The 24417-nt window shown below is 43.6% G+C and overlaps 1 protein-coding gene across 1 annotated transcript in view; it reads left to right on the top strand.

Annotated features, from left to right (window-relative positions):
• The first annotated feature begins 2870 nt into the window (after window positions 1-2870).
• LOC114599268 (putative chitinase 10) overlaps window positions 2871-24417 on the top strand; it is a 30009-nt gene continuing 8462 nt past the window's right edge. The window contains exons 1-14 of the mRNA XM_077928123.1: window positions 2871-2895; window positions 3593-3622; window positions 4484-4688; window positions 5159-5215; window positions 6320-6485; window positions 9173-9291; window positions 10336-10459; window positions 10561-10743; window positions 11780-11896; window positions 12104-12239; window positions 13904-14185; window positions 21432-21578; window positions 22320-22349; window positions 23891-24092. Of these exons, the coding sequence (XP_077784249.1) occupies window positions 2871-2895; window positions 3593-3622; window positions 4484-4688; window positions 5159-5215; window positions 6320-6485; window positions 9173-9291; window positions 10336-10459; window positions 10561-10743; window positions 11780-11896; window positions 12104-12239; window positions 13904-14185; window positions 21432-21578; window positions 22320-22349; window positions 23891-24092 (1823 nt within the window). The remainder of the gene's footprint in view (window positions 2896-3592; window positions 3623-4483; window positions 4689-5158; window positions 5216-6319; window positions 6486-9172; window positions 9292-10335; window positions 10460-10560; window positions 10744-11779; window positions 11897-12103; window positions 12240-13903; window positions 14186-21431; window positions 21579-22319; window positions 22350-23890; window positions 24093-24417) is intronic.

The following is a 24417-nucleotide window of genomic DNA, read 5'->3' on the forward strand; positions in this document are numbered from 1 at the left end:
GGGGAGGGGATGGAGGGTGGGGAAGCCTGCATTGTCACAGCAAAAATCGCAGATAACAGTGGCTCTCAAAGTGAACCCTTCACAGTGGGATCAGGTGTTAAACAGGGTTGTTTGCCCCAACTCTATTTATTATTTTCATTGCAATGATCCTACACTTTGTCGAAGGGAAACTCCCCACTGGAGTAGAAATCATATATCGAACAGATGGAAAGCTCTTCAATCTGAGCAGGCTGAAAGCAAAGAGTAAGGTTACCGTAACTTCTGTCATAGGGCTTCAGTATGCTGATGACAATGTAGTGTGTGCATGCTCAGAGGATGACCTCCAAACCTTCCTAAATATCTTTGCAGAAGCTTACGAAATGCTTGGCCTATTGCTCAACATCCAAAAAACCAAAGTGCTGCACCACAAGTACAAAATAACCCCTCTGCAGAGCCACAAATCCACCTCAATGGTGTAACATTAGAAAATGTTGATCACTTCTCCTACCTGGGCAGTTATCTTTCCACAAGGGCCGACATTGATGCCGAAATCCAGCATCACCTGAGCTCTGTGAGTGCGGCTTTCTCCCAATTGAAGTGCAGAGTGTTTGAGGACTGGGACATTTGCAGGGAAACCAAAATGTTTGTTTACAAAGATACTGTACTACCAACCTTACTCTATGCTTGTAAAACATGGACCACTTATATATGCCATCTACAATTCCTCAAAAGATTCCATCAACAGTGTCCAAAATTTTTTACACATCATTTGGGAAGACAGGCGAACTAATACCAGTGTACTGGAAGAAGCAAAGATCACCAGTGTTGAAGCAATGATACTTCGACATCAACTTCGTTGGACCGGTCATGTTGTGCGGATGCCTGATTATCGTCTTCCAAAGCAACTACTCTATTCCAAACTTAAAAATGGAAAGCGTAATGCTGGTGGTCAACAAAAGAGGTTTAAAGACTATCTCAAGGCAAATTTTTAAAGATGTAGTATAAACACCAACAACTGGGAAGCAGTGGCTTGCCCATTGTGGAAGGACGTCACCTACGGACTCATTGTTAAAACCTGTTTATGGAAGACAATCTTACTCGGCTACAAGTGATCGCCGAAGAAGAAGAAGAAGAAGAAGAAGAAGAAGAAGAAGACGAAGAAGAAGAAGAAGAAGAAGAAGAAGAAGAAGAAGAAGAAGAAGAAGAAGAAGAACAACAACAACAACAACAACAACAACAACAAGACCAGGTCAGTCAGGGCCACAGTCGACCTTCCTCCCTAGATGGGTTGGTGGCCACTTTTCTAGATGGAGCTTCAGAGATATGAGCTACAGTCTCTCCTGTGCTTCTGAGGAACCAGCTGAGACCTGAAAAGTGGCAACTTTAAAAACACCTATCTTTCTAAAAGACAAAACGGAGACAAAGAGAAATAGAGATATTCCATGGTAAATAAAGGTAGCTGGAGCATGTGCATCAGTGACAAAATTATTACAATGCAGAGATTGCCAAGGCTGCTCCTTTTTCCAAGGCAGTCCTGTTTTAAGGCGTCATCAGGGACACACCAGGCCTCCTTGGCAACCAAATAGCCAAGATCTGTTTCCAAACAGCTGATCTTTCTCCCTGCAGAATTGGCAGATTCAGAGTGGATTTGGGACAGAGTGAACTGCCTTGGCCGACTTTAGTGATTAGCACGCAGGTGATTTATAGGCCATTCATCATGGTCTGAAGGGCACACTGGCCCTTTTGACACCTGGCAGGCATGGAATTTAACAAGACCAGAAACCAGGACAGCTGATTTGCTCCTATCAATACCCTGTAGGGTTTTCTGCTTCTTATCAATATGGTTGCAAGGCAGTTCAGTGGATAACAGCCAAGGAGATCAAGGTTTTTTGTGATGGGCTGAGTTATGTAACTCACAGTGCAATCCTATAATGTACATGTCTCTTCAGAAGTAAGTCCCATTGAGTTGAATTTGGGCTGCCATATTCCCAAAATATCTGGACAAAGTTGTTGAGCTTGCTCCCCCCCCTGAAGTCCCCCCCAAAGCCTAAGTTTTCAGCCTTTTTTTGAATTTTAAAATGATTTTTTTAAAATCTTAACCCTCACCTTGCCATATGTCTGGGTTCCCCCAGACATTTTGAATATTTTCTGAAGATATGCCCAGACGCCATTTTCCTGTAACCCAGACGTATGGCATCCCTAGATTACTCCATTCTAGGGTAGAGAATGGCAGCCTTTACTTTGCTACCTAGCTTTTGTTAGCAAGTTGCCTTAGGCTGCAATCTTATGCATACTTACTTGAATGAAAGCCCCATTGAAGTTGATGAGACTTAGGCTGTGCACACATTCCCATTTACGCTGCATCCAGTACATTCTCAATGCTGGCACCCATTATATCAGCCACAACTCATATCTATCTGGTGATTTCATATGAAATTCTAAGTTTTGATGAGTTGCCCCTTCCAAAATCAGCTTTAATCCAAATTGAGAAAAAGAACAACCTTGCTATGTTTTAAGCTTGTAATGTGTACACAGCCTTACTTTTGATTAAACATGCCTAGGATTCCATTGTGGTTGGGAATCAGGAGCTAGAATTTGTCACAACTTTCATTGCAACTACTTGGTGACATAGCTGTTCCATGGGCTGTTCAATGCCATTGTAATCTTTAGGGGACTTTGGGAGATTTTATCCTTGTGAAGGCTTCTGAGCAGTTGTTGACCTTGACTAAATGAAATTTTCTACCTGTGATATTTCATCTGAACTTTTTGGAAGTCTTATCTCCCTCATTGCAGGTGCCTGGGTCCCACAATGATAAGAGGGATTTTGCCCTCTACATAAAGCAGATCTTACCATTGGGAGTTGGGCACTCACAGTTGGAAAAACCAGGAAGATGGGGAAGGGTCTGTTGTGCTTTGGTGAGTATACCTTGCAGTTTTCAATCTTCTTACTACAATTGTTAGGAAGGACAGAGATTTCCTACAGAGTTGGTCTTAATAGCCATAAGGTGAATGTGTTCTAGAAAAGGTTTCACAGTGTTGTCTTCTGAGAATGAGCAATAATGTTCAAAGTGCTGTCACATGCTTTGGAAATATTTTTATTAGAGTTATGCCAATTTTTTGCCAATGTAAAATGTATTGGGGGGGGATGTGGAGCTACTGAGAGTGGGATTTTTCCAATATTTTTGAAAGGAGGCATCTTCCTGAGGTGATCCCAGGTAGTCAGAATCTACTTAGAAAACACTTAGATAACACTATCTCATCATGTCACCATTCAATCAATCAATCAATCAATCAATCAATCAATCAATCAAATATAGCTATGTGATGATGCCATGAAGCCAAATCAGAGTGAGGGTTGGAAACTGGGTTTGACTAGACAGTGATGTTACAAAGCTAAATCAGAGTGAAGGCAATGCTTTTGGTGAACAATTCTGTTCTGCCTTGTGGCAGAATCCTAAAAATAACCCTAAAAATGGGTATAGGGTGGTGCTGGTTCATCGCACAGGTGGTGCATTGTGTGAAGCATGGCCCCTCCATTTTGATTCAACTCTATTTCTACATACTGATGAAAATGTTTTTATCTGTTTCTAACACGTTTGCTTTTCTTTTGCAGGTTTGGCGGTTCTGCTGCAGCTGCAGCTTGGTGAGAAACTTTCCCTATATGGTTAATGAGACTAAAGTAAGGGTGGCTTTCTAGTGAGGCAGAGTGTTTAAACCAGCCATATTCACTATGCTGTTATAGTCCACAAGGGGTCACACAGGGAATATGACTGCTTGGATAACAAATGACTATTACAGCATTAACGTGTCTGGAAGGGATAAAGCTCTTTAAAAGTATAGTTTATAGATATTTTGGCATGAGGATGCCATAGGGAAACAACTTTGGAAGCTCAGTAGGATCAGTGAGAAGGAGACTAGACTACCCTGAAGGATGGTGGAGTTATTTCAAACCATATGTGATTATTCCTCCAGTTGTTCATTTTTTTAAAAAATCACAGTACAGTCTTGCATGAGACACATGGTAGGAAAAGGGGATGTTTAACCCTTCCACCTGTTCATCTTTGAAAATAGTCATGCCTAGCTATTTTCCCACCCACTAAGGAAAATATAAAGGTTCATGTATTTTTCCAACTTTGTACAACACTTTAAAACCCTCCAATTCTGAAACAAAGTAGCCCTTCTGCCAATCCATGCATTTTTTTTTTGAAGGGGGGAGACGGACATCTGTAAAGGAGATCCTGGTATACATGCACAAACTCTCCCTGTTTTGGAACTCTGAGCAGGGAGAGCTAATATTCACAAGGAGGTCCCCTTTTACAGACACCTTCCCTGTGTGGGCAGTGGGAGGTGGATGCGGGAAATGCCCAACAAGGGCTAATTTGCAGCGAGTGGCTATTTTACTAGCTAGAATAGTTTTTATAGCATAGTTGTATAAGGCACAATGACAGCAAGGATGAAAATGAGCCCTGCAAATGTTGCTCATCTTGGTTTCACCCCTTTTCAGGTTCTGCCTACAAACTGGTGTGCTATTTCACCAACTGGTCTCAGTATAGGCCAGAGCCGGCCAAATACTTCCCAAACAACATTGATCCAAATCTCTGTACTCATTTGATATATGCCTTTGCCACTATGAATCAACATAAGATTGCCCCTTATGAATGGAATGATGAGGACAGGCTCTTCCCTGAATTTCAAGCACTTAAGAACAGGTCAGTATTTTCTTTCTCCAGAATGATTTGAAAACGGGTGATTTTTCAAACACGATTTTCCATGTATGGAGGTGCAAATAGTATTGAAGACGGAATCACATATAACTGTTTTGATGCAAACGTGAGCACAAATAATCACTAATGCACAATAACAAACACATCTGGAGAAGCCCATAGTCTAATTACCATGTAAGCTTCATGCAAGCAAATCAAGATGAATCAATAGGTCATCTGAAGAAGCCCTGTCTATTTGTACTAGCATGTAACATGGATCCTTTTTTAAAATTTCAATTTCAAGAAATTGTTGCAAGAGATTTTGAAATAACAGAAATAATAATAATAATAATAATAATAGGCAACTTTGTGCCTTGGTTTTTGTTCAGCATCTCAACATTCCTTTAACATTTCACTTTTGACTCTGGAACCACCATGCAAGTTTCTAGACTGATATTCTCTTACATGTTTTACAGCAACCCCAATCTTGTCACACTGCTAGCTATTGGAGGCTGGAATTTTGGCACACAGAAGTGAGTATCCTTTCCACATACATATTAAACTGTGACAGTATTAAGACTCTGAACCCATAGAATGTGTTCCTGTTGAGCTTTTGAAACGAAAGCAGACATAAGGTTCAGGCCACAGTGATAGCTATGGACAAGCAATGATCTGAAATTAAATTCTGACACTGATTGAGGAATAAGGTATGGGTTGTGATAACAAACCACCCCAGTAGGGTAAAAGTAACTTTTGATGAGGGGTTCCAGTAACCTTGTTATCTAGGAATAGGGTCAATAAAAAGTGATGATAATTGACATGATACCTGCAGAACTGTGTATGCTGTGTTCTAAATAAAAACACAAAAGCAACAAATCACAATTTTGTGCTATGATAATCTAGTTCTATGCCAATAATTCTGAGTTCTGTATAAATTATTACAAAATGGACATATTTGCATATATTTCTTTCATTTGCACAACGTAATCTGGTATGGCTAACCAGAGGAGCTATCCAGGGTACTGGGAACTTCCTCTGCCTGACCTGTCCTACTTAGCCTTCCTTCTGACTTCTGAGCATGAGGGAATGTCCAACTGTCATACTTCTACTGGGTTCCTCTTACATGTTTCCCAAGTCGCTTGCCCATGGGCAACATCTATATGACTAGAGCAACATTTAAAGGACTCAACCCTATGAGTGGGGACTGATTGCATGGACTTCAGTCAAGGAATCAATGCTTTGCCAGGAAGGAATGCCAGTTACATGGGAAAGATCTATATGATCAGACCTCTGACCAGTGATCGGGCCATTTTAACATTACTTGAGCTGTGTGGGAGATGGTCTTGGAGAAGTGGCTCCAACATGGTTGTGATAAAGTTTATAAAGTACATAGCAGCATGCATTAAGTAAGGGAACAAATTTGATGCAATTCTTAGGGTGTAAATTGTGCATTCACTACTAATCTTTCACTGTGCTTTATACATACTCCTGATTATGGGAGTATGTGTGATATCAGTTGCAAAAGAGAACATACATACATTAAACAGCATAATATATTTTGTTTAATAAAAAGGGAATGATATATAAATGGCATGCAAGGGCATGTAGGAAACTATCTAAGAATCCCCTCTTCCTAGGTTCACTGAAATGGTTGCCTCAGCTACCAATCGAAAAATCTTCATTGATTCAGTGATTGAATATCTTTGTAAGTTTGGCTTTGATGGGATTGACCTGGACTTTGAATACCCAGGATCGAGGGGAAGTCCTCCCGAAGACAAGCAACGCTTCACAATCCTGATTCGGGTGAGAAACCAACACACTAGTTTTGATAATCCCCCACAATCTGTGCTTCAGAAAATCAGCAGTAATGTTTGATTCCCAAAACCCCTTTGAAACCACACTTTCCTTATGTCTTACAGTTGTACATAAAGTTTATGTGCAGTTATTCACTACGTCGGATTTATGTACTGCATGAAAGCTTAAATGATTGGGACAAAATATTTTTGGCATAATATTTTGTAGCCTTTCTGGCTTTTGTCACTTTAAGCCAGTGTTTCCCAAACGTTTTTGGGCAACGGCACACCTGTTTACCGGAAAAAAATCTCGCGGCACACCACCATTAAAGCCCCGCCCCGTGACGTCAGTGCGCAGCGTCACGCCGGGAGGGACGCACAAAAGTGAAAGTTTTTTCCCTTCCCCTTGCCGGGGTGGGAGGAGGCAGCAGAGCGAGGGACTGAGGGACGGCGGCAGCTGAGGCGGCGGCGATAGCGGGCGGAGGAGGAGCCGTCGCCGGGAGTTGCTGCTGCTGCTGTTGCTGCTGCTGCCCGGACATGCCGGCCTCCTCCTCCTCCGCTGTCTCGCAAGCAACCCACCCTCCCCCCGCTTCCCCAGACCGTCTCCCCCCCCCACCGCCGTGTCCCCTACCTGTGCTGCAGCCCCACTAGCCCCAGCGTGATCACATGGGGCACGTCCAGCTCCGTGGGCCACAGGCCGGAGGCGATGCACCCGAACACGCCGCACTCCTCCCGAATCCCCAGCTCCTCGAATTCCATGGTGCCCGAGCGAACACGTGTTGTTGTCAGCGCAGCTGCTTCTGTTATTGCCGCTGCTGCCTCCTGCCGCCGCCGCCGCCTGGGTTTGAGGGGGGGGGCGGAGGAGGAGGAGAAGGAGGCGGCGGCCTCAGAGGCGCGAGTTCCTCTCCACGCCCACCCCTTGCGCCCGCCTCATTTACATGCATACATTACGAAGGGGCGAAATTCCCCGCCTCGGGGCTGCTCCGCGTGGTGGAGTTGGTTTCCCCACCCCAGAGGAGCAGAGCAAGAGAGGTCGCCTTCGGGGCGGGGGGGGGGCTACTTTGTATCTGCCTTTGGACACAAGTTAGCTCCCGCTCGCTCTTTCTCTCTCCCCACAAGTTAACTTTGTTTCCCTCTCTCTTTCTCTCCGCGCGCGCGCGCTTCTGAGAGCGAGTTTTGCCCAGTGGCTCCGAGAGTGTAAACGGCTGGCTGAAGTGCTGAGGAGACCGCGAAGGGCGGAGGGAGCTGGGCTTTGCGCGCGACGGAAGGGGTTATTCCCCCCCCCCCTTATGGAAACGGGGTTTGAGGGAATAAGGGGTAGGGAGGAGACTTCGGTTTTTGCGCGACTGAGCAGGGGAAGGGGGCGTCGGCGGGCGCTCGCCTCAGATTGGAGAAACGCTACCAAAGGGTTGTGAGCGGGGGGGTGTGTTAAAAACATCCCTCCCTCCGTGGGTGGAGGAAAGATGGCTGGGAGGCGGGATGTGGCCCCGGCGGAGAGTTTTAGGTGGCCCAACCCCTTCCCTTTCCCAATGAGGTGGAAGCATTGGCGGGTTTCTGCAACCGCGCCCCGCCCCCTTCCGCCGTCCGTGCCCCCCCCCTCCCTTCGTACGCAGCCCCAAAAGTGCCTCCGGACTCCGAACGCGCTTCTTTTTCGGGTCGCTTCCCTCTCGCGCGCTGCTCACTTGGTTTTGTTCTCTCCTAGGCGCCCGACTCGCCCGCCTCCCTCCCACGGCACACCAGCCGGTGTCTCACGGCACACTAGTGTGCCGCGGAACACCGGTTGGGAAACACTGCTTTAAGCAACACAATTGTTAGATTAGCACTGCTGCACCAGAGCTGCACACTGTACAGCAGGTGACACTCTTCCTCCAAGGATTTAAAAAAATAGCAGCAGCAACAGCTGAAATATAAGCAACAGGGCATGGCCAATAACTTAGTAATAATAATGACTTAAATGGGTGTAGGCATGTTGGTCACTTGCAGAAAACAATGGAAGAGAGTTCAGTAGCACCACAGGACACTAGTCTGTTAATCTTTAAGGCAGGAGTAGGGAACCTCTGACTTCTGAGCTGGATGTGGCCTGTGATGGGTTCTCAAATGGCCCTAGGCCTTTCCTCCCCAGTCCTGCTCACATAGTGACAGGAGAAGACAGATGGAGGAAGAGAAGTCCCACAAGGCTCTGTCATTTTAAATAACAGCAGCTCTAAGAAAAGTTCACAAATTGGTTTGGGTGGGTAGTCATGTTGCTCATCAGTAATTGTGCAAAAAAGTAAATCAGTCAATAGGTATGGCTCTCGCACTATTACGTTTCACTCACAATTCAGAAAAGGAATGGAAGCACCTCTTGGGACAAGAAACCCATCCCCCCCCCGGTACAAAAATATTATGTTTTCAGGGCAGGGAAATGCACTGGAATGAATGCAGTGGAATGAATGCAACAAATGTCCAACAAGTTAATAGTGTGGAATGTTCTAACATTTACGTACAAGATGTCTGTAGATCAAAGTAGTGATTGACAACTTTAAAAAAAGACATAAATGCCAATAAGGTGGCTGGTGAAATAACCTTAAATTTATGTAACATGTTAACAAATCTGGGGCTGTTTCAATGTCTCCTATAGAAATGTGTGAATAACAGATACTCATGAGAAACAACAGTAAGGTTTGACATGATTCTCAATACTGTATCTCTCCATAGGAAATGCTGGCTGCCTTTGAGAACCATAAATGTAATGGGAAAAGGCTTTTGATCACAGCAGCAGTTTCTGCTGGCAAAGGGACCATTGATGCTGGATACGAAATTGCTGCAATAGGACAGTAAGTACCAGGAAGCTCAAATGAGGATTTCAACTCTGCTCCTAAATCAGTGGTAGAATGTCCATTTTGTGCAGTTAAGTGCCAGTGTCACTGATGAAAACCTAGGAAGATTATAGAGTCATACCATAGCCTGGTATTGGATTTTCCAGCATTTCTTATGTCATTACTCCATGACAGGGGTTCTCATATTTTTTACCCCAGGGCATCACTTGAGATAACTGAAAACTACCAAGGCCCACCTTGGCTCAGAGGCAGAGCCAGTCACATATTGGTGGTGGAGCTTGGCCTAGTAAGCTGGCAAATATCAACACCATTTTCTGCTGATATCTAATCACTCTCTTGAAATTGATAAATTCTTCTCCACAATTATTTTCTTGTGGCAAGGAATTCCATAGTTCAGCCTTCTTCGAGCTAAGTACAGACATCAGCTCTGGAGGTTTTGTAACTCGGAGTCCCTGTTTTGGGCAGAATCTGCTAATCCAGAAGTGCTGAGTGAAGACAGCTTTTGATTTTATATTTTCCCTTCTGCTTGTCCACATGCTGCTCAAAGTTTTTTTTTTACTCTTGTGTTGCCATTTCTTCTCCCACTCTTCTATCACATTTCACTTGTACCCCATTCCTCTCCAAACTGTGAGTTTCTTTCACCTTTCCTCTCTACCTCCTAGAGCAGCTTCCCTCTCTTATCCTCTTCTCTGTTCCTAGTTTATTTATTTTTCTGTAAATATTAGTCTTCTGTCTTCAGCACCTCCTCTTGCCCTTTCGCCACCAAGGAGGGAGACCTCCTTTTCCTCCTTGTTCCTGAACATCTGTCTCCTGACCACTATGTGAGGAGCTGCAGGTGTTGGCACTGGCCCAGCCAAAAACTACAGCATAGCTAAGGGGGCAGGGGCACAAGGTGGGTAAGTGAGGAGGTACTGTGGCACTGAGACCCACCTAAAAGTGGTCCGAGGCCCACTGGTAGTCCCCAGCTCACTGCTTAAAACACAGTGGTCTGTAAGAAACCATGTACTAGCTATAGCAATGGTTTTGTTTGATTTATTCCAGACTTTTAGATTTCATCAGTGTAATGACATATGACTTCCATGGTGGTTGGGATACCTGCACAGGACACAACAGCCCATTGTATGTGGGATCCAAAGACCAGGGTGATTTAAGGTATTTCAACTGTGTAAGTAAAGCCTCCTGATCCTAGAAATGCTATTATTGTGTGTTTTTCACGAGACAGATGAATATACTGAGTCCTAATTCCACCCTTCCCCTTTTCCTCAGGATTATGCCATGCAATACTGGAAGGACAATGGTGTCCCAGCTCAAAAGCTGCTTATGGGATTCCCCACCTATGGGCGCACTTTCAGGCTTACTTCATCAGATACAGGTGTTTGTGCACCTGTATCTGGGGCTGGCTCTGCTGGCCCTTATACCCGCGAGGCAGGCTTCTGGGCCTACTATGAGGTAACTCTCTTGCGCAACTCTCTTTCAAGCTCCGCTCCGCTTGTCAGGCTTTTCATGCAGGCTAAATGCGATATGACTGTGTATATGTTTAGTTCCTGGGTCAAAGGGGGAGTACTTGAAGAAGGAGCTTCCTGTAGAGGTGAGTAGGAGGAAGAAGCCCAGAGACCTAGGAGTAAGCAAGGCTCTTTGTCTGCTGTAAAACAACTCAACGACTGCTTGCTTTAATAAGCACTTTCTCTGCGTATGTTGGACAACAGCATCTTATTAAAAAAATAATTAAATGGCAATTCTAGAGAAAAGGATGAATGTGGAAGTATCCTTAGTTGGAGCTGAAAGACTTAGCATTCCATGTCCTGTCGCCATCTTGTGCTCTTGCAACATTGCTTAATGGCAACAGGTCCGCTAATAATGTCCCATGCAATATGAGAGGACTACCACATAGTGCAGTTGGCATGGACTAAGACTGATAAACTAATGGATTGCATGTTCTCACAGTGCTGGCACATGTTCCCAAGTAGTGGCATTATTGGAAGGCCCCCCCTCCCCACATGCTATACTCAGTCTTAGATTATTTAAACACCTAATTAGAGAACCGGGCTACAATAGTTTTGTCATAAATGTTTCTCTCTATAGCTATCATGCTTATGCCAGCATTTTAAACAATATCAGACATTTACCTTATCGAATGTGATTTCTTGTGCTCAATAATAGGTGCTTAGCTGTGGCTTGCTTTTCTTATCCTCTGTTTCCAGGTCCACACCCTCTTTTTAGATTTGTTCTAGAGGTCCAGTTTGAAATATTAATGATTTACTCTACACAGAGGTTCAGATCAAGGCCTTAGAAAAATGTGGCCATTCAGAGATAGATGTGTCAGGGGATGCTCTGATATGAGAGAAAATCCTTCTCAGGAAACCCTAACCCTTATTAGTTTTTAGGTGCCTGAATCAGCACAAAACAGGGGCCAAAGCTGAGCCCACAACGATGTCCTCTGGTATTAAGAATTGCAGAATGATTTTTTTTTGTAATGTTTTCACAGATTTGCACATTTTTAAAAACTGCCACAAAAGAATGGATTGATGACCAGAAAGTTCCATATACCTACAAGGGTAATGAATGGGTTGGATATGATGACATTTGCAGCTACAAATACAAAGTAAGATGAATGTGTTTCATTTTCTTTTTACCATTTTCCTAAAATTAGGACATACGTGGACTGCATGTTTGAACTGACATGGGATTTAGCAAAGATGTGAATTATCGCTGTCCAAATAAGAAGTGGTTTGAGTAACAGATATGAAATGAAAAGGAAAAATGCTGTGGAATTTTTTATTAAATAGCTTTTTGTTTTGTTTTTTGCCAGGTCAAATACCTGAAAGAGAACAATTTTGGAGGTGCCATGGTTTGGGCAATTGATCTGGATGATTTTCTGGGTACATTCTGTAATGAAGGAAAATATCCTTTAATAAATGAGCTGAAGAGACTTCTTGAATCAAATGGTAAGCTGTTTCCAGAAGGGTAGCCATGTTAGGATCTTGTGGCATCTTAAAGATGAGCAAATTTCCTATGGCAGAAGTGTTCATGGGATGGATACAGTTCATGGCATGAGTTGCATGAAGTAGCAAACAGATATACAAACAAAAAGGGTGATGGTGGGAATGTAGAGGACTGAGGTAAGAGGAAAATGAAATGTAGAAAGAACAGACTGTGTTGATTACCTGAAAGCAAGATAGTGACAGTGACAAATTAGCAAGGCAGCAGTGATCGTGATGACACCCTGGCATTAACTTAATCTCAGTTTAAGCTTCCAGTGACAGAAATGAATTGCCTGATAAACTATAGTTCAGCGGTTTCCCACTGAAGTTTCCATCTGTAACTCCTTTGTTCAATGATCTAGGACACTTGGAAAACTTATTCCTGCTCAGTTATGTTATTGTTAAGTAAATAGGCATGGTTAAGTAAATAGAATATTTGACTTACTGTTTAAATAATGCTTCCAATATGGCTCCAAGACTAGGAATGGTTATACACTGCTCCTAAATCACCAGAAACAATGTGAATGCTTAAGGATTCAGTCTCTGGCACATGGTCATAACTGGTGACCTTGCACTGCAGCAATGTCAGGATCTTAGCACAATTGCTACACCTCTGCTGGTCACACAAGGACACTCACATTGGCAGTGTGGAATGGAGCAAGGTTTCCCTTTATTTCTTTATGTTGCATTCCCTGGGCTTCTCATACTTAGGACATAATATCCTGGGATTATTTTAGCCTCAGAATGATTCCACACAGGGCCGGATTTAGGTTTGATGAGGCCCTAAGCTACTGATGGTAATGAGGCCCTTTATCTGTCCAGCTGTCTTTTGTCAACAACAAAATGTCGTTGTTTTTTGTGTTGAATATATGCTGTACAGTGGAACCTTGACTTACATACGCCTTGTCTCACGAACGTTCCGAGTTGTGTCCATGGCAAACCTGGAAGTAAACACTGGGTTTGCCGCGATTTGTGCATGCGCGGAAACAGCTTCTGCCATCTGCGCATGCGCAGAAGCATGCTACCGCTGAAATTATTGATAATTTTAATACTTTACTTATTTGTAATTAAATTCATTAATGGTTTCATTACAATCAAGCAGCATATAAATGTTGTGAATCAATCAATCAATCAATCAATCAATCAATCATGAAGCCATTTTCTAAAGTGTGAGAAGAGGACCATGCCTGTAAACAAACAGTGGAAATAAGCAACACCGAGTTGGGGATCCCCCTTGATATATCCATCGTATGATCCCATATAGTATGATCATATGATTCCATATAATTATGAACATACAGAATTCCTTTACAGGGTTCTGTGTTCAATGGGAGTCACAAATTCCCAAGCCTTAAGCCTGTCTCCCATGTGAAGTGCAGGTCAGCCCCTAGTTGATCATGTACCTCAATGAAATGAATAGCATTTGCAAGAAGGCAAGTAGACTGGACATCTTTGGTTTACATACGCACACAATGAGCTTTGCCTGGGAGCACTTTCTTATTTATTTATTTGTATCTAAATTGATATGACCTGTTTGCATAAACACACCTTCCCTGGGTGGCTTAGTCCTTTAGTATGATTCCGTAGGAATATGATTTTCTCACTGTGTTGTTAAATATTAATTTTAGAGCCTATTGTGCCAGACTGCCCTGGTGGTGTAACTCCAACCCCTTCCACAACTACTACTACAACTAACGGAGGAGGAGGAGGAGACCCTACTCCTCCTCCTGCAACTACAACTGTGGGGCCCCCAGTGCCTGGTAACTTTTGTGCCAACCAACCGGATGGTATCCATGCGGACCCAGAAGACAAGACCAAATTCTACGTATGCGCTAACCATCAGACTCACAGTTTCAGCTGTGCAGCTGGATTGGTTTTCGATGACAGCTGCAAGTGCTGCAACTACCCTTAAATATTAACAGGTGGTTTCCATCAAGGAGAGATGATTAAAATTATGTAGCCTTGTGGTCCACAGCAGACCCCTTTGCCTACAAATAAAATCTACCAGGCATGGCTAAAGTATGTTTGTGCTGATGTCTTTTTGGTAAAATATATTGGCTGGGTGTTCTTACTTTCATTCATGATAAATTTAAAGAAGAAGATGTGACTTTTTATGTCCCTGGGCAAGATGTAATGGAGCTAAATGTAGCTCACCCAACATAGGCTTGTGCATAGGAGGGAATCACCAAAGGGACTTGAGAATGGGGAGGGCATAATCCAAAGGTATACGATGCAGCAATTTTGTTAAAGTTAATACTAGCAACAGAGGAAGTTTTCTTTATCTAGCCCAGCACTGTCTACTCTGACTGGTAGAGATTCTTTAGATTTCCAGGCAGACAGTATTTCACAATTCCTGCTACCTGATCTCATTTTGTAGTTTTCTGTTGTGAACTGCCCTCAGAACTTTGGATGAAGGGCAGTATACAAATTCAATAAATAATAATAATAATAATAATAATAATAATAATAATAATAATAATTGGAGATGCCAAAGATTAAACCTTCAGCATGCTAAGCATCCCTCCCAGTCCAATCTCAGTGTGGTGATTGCTTAGATGTGAAATTGCCCAGGAATTCCGTGTATTCTGCCCCCCATTCCATCACAGAAAAACAAACAATTAATAATAAACAGTATCTTAATTTAGGCTGGATTCTGCCCAAATTAATAGTGTTGCATGTTATCCCAATCTTTGAGTGATGCATGATTCCAGAGGTTCCAGGTGTGCTTACTCACAGTCCATGTTTCCTTTTGGAAGTGAGGCACAGTGGAGACTCTGGTGTCTTTAGGATATGTGTTTATTTACCTAACCTGAGCCTACGATGCAGGGTTTCACAGCATTAAACCCCCCCCCTATGATGGAGGGGTTCACAACATTAACCCCACAGCATTAACAGAAACAAGAGGGTCTTGTTTCTTCTATAGCTGCAGCCTTGGATTCAAATGGACACCAGCCATGGGTCTAACCCTCTCTCCAGCTTGCTGCCTTTACCAGACTGCAACCTTTCCCCTCCAGGTCACATCCCAGCCAACTCTAAACCCTTTATTTTGTTCTTCTGAGCAGAAGGGTTCCCAATCGCTTGACATCTAGTACAGAGCCCTTGCTGTCTTAATGGCTTTCTTAATGGCTTAGCACCTTCCTTTTGTCCTTCTAATGGCCCATAGTCTCAGTTGTTTTTCTGCTCAGAAAATTGGCCTATCTTATATACTGTATTAACAATTGCCTTGATTAAATTCTAACCCCTCCTGGGCCCAGGAATTTAGAGGAGTCTGGTACCCACAAACTCATAACAATATCACTCTGTTTAGAAATGACAACCCACCTTTTAACTTGGCAAAATACCCTAGCTGAGATCCAGAATAAATTAACAACACAACATGGGCGTGCAATACTGATGAAGCTCTGTGGGGCGGTGGAGTTACCGCTGCATCTGCAATCTGGTTACTCAGCAGAAGGTGGTGGTGGGGAGAGGTAGAAACAGGCTTTCTGCTGGCGCCACCAGTTGGGAGAGTAGCTTGGGCAGACCCCATTTCAGGGCCTTCTGTGGGGCTGCACTGGCAGCGATACCCCTGGCTAGCATCCTGCATGCCTGCAGATTCAGTGGGTGGGGTGGGTAAGGTCTGTGCTGGTGGGAGGCTGGCTGCACTGGCTGAAATGACCAAAGGAATGACTCCACTCAGTGCTTTTTTCTGGGGGGGACACAGGGTGCGCATACCCCTAAACATTTTGTGAAAGCCGGTCGCCTTCTGAGGTGGGCGGGGTTGCAGTCAGGCCTTGGACTCTTCCTGCATCCAGCGGGGGGCGTGGCTAGCCCCCTGCACCATAGGGGGAATCCCAGTAGTGTCATGGCCACAGCCAGACAATCTGGTTGGCTAGGGGGCATGGTTTGTGGCATTTAAACAGCCACGTGGCTGAGAGTTCGCCCTTCTGTTCCTGCTTCCTGGGATCTAAGTTTGGCCTTATTGAGGGGCAGTATTTCAATGAGTAGGAAAATGAGAGCACCCCTAAACATTCTTTTTTAGAAAAAAAGCACTGCCTCCACTCAATCCAAACCACATATGTAAGAGGGGTGTGTATGTTGAATTGCATTAAATATCAAGTTACAAAAAATAAAATATAAATAGCAGAAGGGCAGCAGTCAAATAAAGAGGCACAATTAAATCCCAAAGCAGCAGTAGAAGATCATCATGCCACAGTTCAATCAGAAGCACAGGCAAATAAATTATTTTTAATCCCTCTCCTACAATTTAACAAAGATGGCAGCAGATGGACATTTCCAAGGCAGGCTGGCCCAAGAACAGATGGCACTTCAGGAGAAGGGCATCTTTGGTGCCCAGGCCTCATTGTTCAACTTCTGATTGCCTTTTGTAAGCTGCCTTGGATCCCATTTTGGAGGGAAGGCATGGGATGTGTTGTGAACATTAGTTCTACTAAGAGTAGATGTATTAAGCGATTTGAGTAACTTAGGTCCCTTCATTTCAGTTGGCTGGATTCAACTACCTGGTTCCACTAGCAGAAGCCAGTGCAATGACTCCGACTAGCACAGAGGGGTTTTTCCAACTCTCTCTTCCCCTTGCATGGCCCCAAGTCTGCTCTGGCGGGTCAGAAAATCCCTGGAACAGCAGTTTGGGAGCATGCTCCAATGGGCAAACAGAAATGTTTGCGCTAATGGTACAATCTTCTTAGAGCAATGTTGAATTCCCCCAATGGGTCTACTCTAAGTAGAATTTATTTAAACTTGTTGGGTTGATTCCAAGTAATAATTTATCCCTGTCATATATGGTGGAACATTTGCACACATAGATATGTAAATCTGTATTTATTTGTGCCATATATAAGCAAATGTAAAACAGCTCATCACATAAATGAACCTCTACAATTTAAAAATAATGTACCCAACATCAAGAAATTGAAGTGTTCACCAACACTGGGTGGGCCACTGCTAAATAGCGTTTACAGTAGATGGCAGTCTTGGAATGTTAATCTTAGTTCACTAGCTCAAACCATCACCTCTCTCTCTCTCTCATCATAATAATCAACAACAACATCCACTGAGTGTGTTGTAAACTAACATGGGCTATAGATAGATGAGTGGAACTTGATTTGTGCAGTGTTCTTGGTTTCTCTCTGCATTACATTATCCTATGCCCCCTAAAATCACTCCTGAGGGCCAAGCAACCCTCTGAATAGCACGTGTGCAGCAGGGCATGGGGATGCTGCAGAGGGATGAAATTTGTAGCTGTGCACACACTTTCAGAAGTGTACACTGAAAGCACATGGGGTGGGGCAAACAGGTGTGATTCCCATTTGGCTAGAGATGATACACATGATCAGTGCCAAGTGGTTACAGGCATACCATTATACTTTACTTCCCTGTCTGGTATAATGTATTCCTTTTGGGACAGTATCATATTTTCTTCTTAAGGCTGCATTGTTAAGGGCAAACCTCTTGTGATAATGAGGAGCAGCTTATTAGCTATGTGCACTATTTATGCATGATGACTAAGATATTACAGTGGTACCTCGGGTTACAGACACTTCAGGTTACAGACTCTGCTAACCCAGAAATATTACCTCGGGTTAAGAACTTTGCTTCAGGATGAGAACAGAAATCATGCAGCGGCGGCACGGCGACAGCTGGAGGCCCCATTAGCTAAAGTGATGCTTCAGGTTAAGAACAGTTTCAGGTTAAGAACAGACCTCCAGAACGAATTAAGTTCTTAACCCGAGGTACCACTGTATTGTTAAATACCATGGTGATTTTTAAAAATGCATAAAATTAACACTGAAAAACTTTTGCAATAGCTGAACTTTGTAAACCTTTTGTGGCCTGGGCAGGCCAGGAACTAGTTCCCATGTCTTGTTCCTCTCTAAGGAATCAAGTTCAGCCTTCATGGCATTTAACCATGGCTCAGCATCCTCTGAGGTTAAACTTTGGACCTCTTGGAAGCTTGAAGGTTCCCAAACCTTCTCTGAGTTACTAACAACAGCTGTATCTACGACGACTGTTTTAGCAAACTCTTCAGCATACCTTTTGGGTGGTTTACCCTATGTGGCCCTTTCAGATCTGCATCCTATACACAACTATGGGCCTGGGCAGGCCGCAGGTGGCAACAGAAAGCAAACTAAAAATGCTTTTGCAGTTCATCAAAACTATCCAGCAATATCAAGTTATAGGAAAACGGGCGCTATTAACAGTAATCCTTCTAGTTGGTTAATTGGTTCGGCAACTTCCATGCGCATGACATGCGATGCTAATTATTTTCCCCAAGAGTTAAATGATAACTAATCAGAGGCAGCTACAGGAGAGCTATGAGATTCAGGTGAGGGTCAGATGCCTTGTCAATCCCAGCAGCTATATAAGAAGACGACCCGGCCTGCGGCCTGCCCATATGGTGGGTCCATACTTCACATAGCAGATATTATTGCTCAGGTATACCAGTGTTCAGTGATGTTTTTTCCAGCAAATGTACCATGTGGGTGGCATGTCTGCATCTTTAATCAGGCTAGGAGCTTGATTATATTATCCAAAATTTGTTTATTTGCTTCAGAAAACAGCAGTGTCATCATAGCTTCCATAAAGTGTGGCATCATAAAGTGAGTGATAAAATGGATTATGTTTACATCACTACTACAAGCTCCAAGTTCACATGCAACCATTTCCATTAATTCACCGGGTAGCCCTGGATAAATGGATATATCTCAGCATTCGGCTTCAATCCTATGCACACAACTTTAAGTGTCATTGAATAAAGTGGGTCTTATCTTTTAGTAAACACACACAGAATTGCTCTTTACATTCCCAGTCTGTAAGTGTAAAAAGTACTATGGAGTTGGTTCATTCAGTTCAATCCTTTGCCCCAAGAGCATTCATTAAAAGATAGCTATAGCAACTTCTGTAAAAAAGGACCTAATGAGGAAATCTTCCAACCTCATTAGGTGACAACTCTGTTCCTGGTTGGTTCTATTCATTTGGCTGTTTTTGTAGCCTCTCAAATCTACACATCTATAAAATTGTACTTTTTTTTTAATCCTTCCAACTAGACCATCATAATCTCCATGGTCATCATCATGTGGTCTTCAACAAAATTGCTTTCTGGTCTCATCCAAAATATTCTCCAACTTTCCCTATCTTATGCTATGGCTTTTGTGTTGTTCGCTTCAGTTGACCAGAAATAGAAATGTGAGCAATGTAACCTTCATAATAGGTGTATAAAAACATTTCCCTCTGAATAATTGCTGTGGAAGAGTCTAACTTTGGCTTTGCATACATGAAGGCAAACCAAGGCCGTTGAATAGGAAAGCCAAATGGGTATTTTCAAAACAATAGAAACTGCTTTGCTGTGGATATGGCAGGCTAAGTACAAACAGAGGGAGGTGGCTGGTGAGGCAAGAATAAATAGCCTTGACTTTCTCTCATTATTAGATGAAGCTCAATCAGTCAAGCTACTTGTCACGTTCTGAAGGTTAAGTTGACACCATGCCCAGTTAGAACATTTCAAAGAGTTTGCTCTGATTGATCAAATGTTTGCTCCACTCTTGCCAATATTTATCTTTATTCAAGGGGCATTCAGCAGAAAGATGCCAAAGGGGAGGAGGCTATTACTGAAGAAGTACTGAGTCATTACACTTCTCTTATATCACCCTATCCAAGTCAACAAATCTGAGAAACTCAGATGTTGAACATCTGAATTGCTCTATGACTGGCTCAACAAATAGCATCATCAAAATGGAACCACCTAATTAAACCAGGGCTGTGGAACCTGTGGCCTTCCAGATGTTCTTGAACTACAACTCCTATCATCCCTGATTCCCCCCCCCCCATGCTGGTTGGGCCTCCAACATCATGGTCCAACACCATCTGGAGGGCCAGAGGTTCCTCGCCACTGTATTAAAACCCTGGGTACTTTGAATATTAGTGCTATGTTTTATTTCCAGCCTGCCATCACCTGCTGAGAGAGCATCACCTGCTGATTCAAAATTGATTATGAAACCTGCCAATGCAGTCCTGGATGTATCAACACAAATATTTGACTAGGAGCTGCAACAAAATATATCTGAATATGCATAAAAGCAGAAACCTGTATTTGTCGTGCAAATTTGTTATGGGGGGGTATAATTTCAAACAATAAGAGAATTTGTTGTCAGGTGAAATGTACACACATTTTTGCTGGGCCCACTAGGATAAGACACCTGCAGTTTTATTTCTTATTATTTTATTACATGAATATCCTTCTCTCTCCCTAAGGAGCTCAGGGAACATAGATGGGTTTCTTCCCTATTTTATTCTCACAGCACCCCGTGAGAATAAAATAGGGTCAGGTAACATGGGATGGAAATTCAGTTCACATTTAAAACAGAATCTATAAAATTTGCAAAACAATATGAGAACCACAACACAACCATTTTTCAAGATTCGCACTTACCTGAATTTTGCAAGGGAGTTCTCCAACCAAAAAATATTTACAATTGCATATATTTGGGGAAAGTGTGCATTAAAATGAATACAGTCATACCTTGGATCCTGAACGCCCTGGAACTTGGACATTTTGTCTCCCAAACACCGCAAACCTTTGAAGTGATAGTTCCGGTTTGAGAACATTCTTCTGGAACCCAAACTTCTGATGGGGCTTCTGTGGCTTCTGATTGGCTGCAGGAGCTTCCTGCAGCCAATCAGAAGCCATGATTTGGTTTTTGAATGTTTTGGAAGTTGAACGGACTCCTGGAACGGATTCTGTTCTACTTCCCAGGTACAACTGTATCTTAGTGAAAGTAACTCACAAGAATGTATTATATTAGGAGAACTTGCTAGCAACAATAAATTAATCCAAAAATGTGTTTATTAGGAAAAATTCACACTAAAATGCCGAAGAATTTTCACCAGGACAAAAATAAAATAAAAAATTGCTGCAGAAATGTAGAGAACTGAATTGAAGATTGGAAAAATGAGAATCTGAGAGAACCAAAATGGACACATCCTCCCCATCCTTGGTAGTGATTGTTCCAAGGGCAGTTCCCCTAGTCTGATCATTATATCACATGGGTTTTCTTTAGGTCTTTGCCAGGGTAGAGACTTTTGAAGTGATAGTCAGATGCTCAAGTTGCTGTTGCCCTTGAATGCATGAGATTTTATTGATTGTTCTATTTGTCTGGGTAGTATGCAATCTGGTGGGTGTACCACAGGTGTGTGGGTTCCACAGTGATAGCTGGTATTTCAGCCTCCATATAAAGCCTTGCTCATCTCCTGATCTGGACTTCCATTTGAAGTCAGGAGGAAAGATGGGGAAATGTCTGCTGTGGGTTGGTAAGTAACTCTTGCATTCTCGAGACCTGCCAACTGTTGAAACCAGATTTTTTTCTCTCAAAACATCCCTGGAAAGCTTTGCATTATGACATCTTTCCCTATTAAGTTTTGCATTAATACACAAATTTTGCTAAAACATTTGCTTAAGGGCAGATTCAGTGGGTGAACAGTTTCTTTGTGGTCAGGGTCATTTGATGGCCTGATATGAGATCAGGAAGTCTTATTACTGGCAACCCACTTTCCCAAGCGGGAATTTCAGAGGCACTTCTGAGTTTAGGTTTCTTTGGATGAGAAAGCATCAGTGCTTTGATAGCATTCAATTTGTTCACAAATATAGAAGCAGCTCATAGTGGAGCCGACAGGAAAGCTGCTCATCTTGCACCAACCCCTCAAAGACAACAGTTGCACTCCAGGATATTTCCACTTCATCAAACACACAGTCTCCAAATTCAAAAGGCCAAACTGTTTCTCTGTCATCTCCCTTAGCATTGGGGCATGGGGAGGGGGGACACACGAAGGAGCTGATTCAGTGAAGGCTGCCTCGCCAGTGTAAGTACCAGAGCTGGGAATGTATCACAGCTTCAAGTCCTCCTACTGTTGGCCATGGGATAGGTTTGTATTCTTAGACATAACACACTTTATGGATGCTGGGAAAACATTAACAATGGAATGGAACCCTGCTCATGGTGTTTCTCACTTGCTCTTTTTCTGTTATTCTTATTCTGTCATTTTCTTTTGTAGGCCTGGCCATTTTGCTGCACCTGCAGCTGGGTAAGCAGCTTATTCGTTTTATTTGTTTGTGTCCATGTGGCTGCATTAAACATGTTGTCAGGGGTTCAGGAGCAGAGGCAAGGGCAAGGGAGGAAACAGAGAGCGAAGGGGAGGAGGCAGAAGAAAGGATGAGTGATGACGACGACCCGAGATCTCCGAGTCTCTCCAGTGAGTCGGAGGATTCACAGAAAGGAGCACCAGTGGCCAAAGCAAGGGGGGAGTTTAGGGGGGCACCCCAGGGAGATAGAGCCAGAGGGGAATCAGAGGAGAGCAGTTGGAGATCGGGTCCAGCGTCACCGCCAGAGAGCAGGGAAGAGGAAAGGAGCCAGGGGGCAAGAGCTGGCAGCTCACAGCAGGAGGGAGGGCACGAGTCAGGGGTGGCCACACCTCCATCTGGGAGCGAAGAAACGGTTAGACGGAAGGTGGAAGGTTGGGCGCGCGCGCCAAGTTCAAATGCACAGGAAGGAGGCGCAGTAGGCAGCCCAGAAAGAGAGCCGGGTCCTAAAGCCCGGCGCAAGGAGACAGGAGAGTCCGGGGGGTCAGCGTCCGAAGAATCCCGGAAGGAAGAGACCCAGGGGGGCAGAGGGACCCAGAGAAGAACAGTCAGGCGGAAAAGGTGGAGCAGGGCTAGGATATTAAGTTGGTGTACGAGGGGCGGAGATTCAGACGGAGCTCCGCCGATCTAGCTACTAGACGTAGGGTTGCACGCAGCAGCTTGAGAATGGAAACTGTAACTCAATAAAGACTTTTACTTAATGACCGTTGGCTAGCGTGATCCTCTGTGAGCTAGGATCTTGAAGCAACCCTGACACATGTGAAGATGCATCATGACCTGATTCCCACTAATGGAAGGAACTGAACACCAATAAATAAAGTCACACTAATGAAACATTTACAAGATGCCGCTCCCCCCAATTTCTCTGAAATACAGAAATAGGGGCACAGTAGGGACAATGATTTACTAGGAGCAGGCAAGAGCGTACAGACTGTTCCTGGTACAATAAGAGGGACAAGAGAGTACATGGCACTCATGGGGATAACTGAGCTCAAGGTTGCAATGACATGTTGTTGTCACAGGGAGAGGGACTGGAAGATGAGGGAGAGGGAAATACCTCAGTATAAAATACAGTGGTACCTCAGGTTACAGATGCTTCAGGTTACAGACTCCGCTAACCCAGAAATAGTACCTCGGGTTAAGAACTTTGCTTCAGGATGAGAACAGAAATTGTGTGGCGGCGGTGCAGCGGAAGTGGGAGGCCCCATTAGCTAAAGTGGTACCTCAGGTTAAGAACAGTTTCAGGTTAAGAAAGGACCTCTGGAACGAATTAAGTTCTTAACCCGAGGTACCATTGTACAGAAGTCCAGCTCAGATGATATGTAAAATCTAAAAATCCTTAGTTTAGTCATATTATTGCTGAAGAAAATGCATGTAAGAACAAACCCTGTGTGACTTGAATCAGTCATTGAATGTGTGACATGAATAAGCCACAAGCAGAGGTTTCTTCTGCCTAATTAACTGTGGTTTTCTTTTCTCCATCCAGGCACAGCTTATAAACTCGTGTGCTACTTCACCAACTGGTCTCAGTATAGGTCAAGCCCTATGATGTATTTCCCGGAAAATGTCGACCCACAGCTTTGCACCCACTTGTGTTATGCCTTTGTTACTATGAAAAACAACGAGATAGCACCTTATGAATGGAATGATGAAGAACTCTTCCCTCGGATCCAAGCACTGAAAGAGAGGTCAGAATTATGAAGTTGTGTTAAGGTAGCTTATGTGAATCCTGCTTATAAATACAGGGTGATAAACAATGATAGAGAAGACAGGTTGAGTGATATCCAATGAAGTAGTTTCAATAGTGCTAGGTCTCTGGCTGCTCCTCCCTCTCTTTTCCCCACATGCCCCTTGCTCCCTCCCCATATCAGTTCTGGAGAGTTGGGGGAACCTACAGAACACATTTGAGGCATGCATGGGCGAAGGAGAGGGAGTGGAAGTTCTAAAGTGCAGCCAGAAATTCATGCGCTAATAGAACTACCTTGTTGGAAGCCACTCATTTAAATCAATGGG

This window comes from Podarcis muralis, chromosome 5 (genome assembly GCF_964188315.1).
Source record: "Podarcis muralis chromosome 5, rPodMur119.hap1.1, whole genome shotgun sequence".
NCBI lineage: Eukaryota > Metazoa > Chordata > Lepidosauria > Squamata > Lacertidae > Podarcis > Podarcis muralis.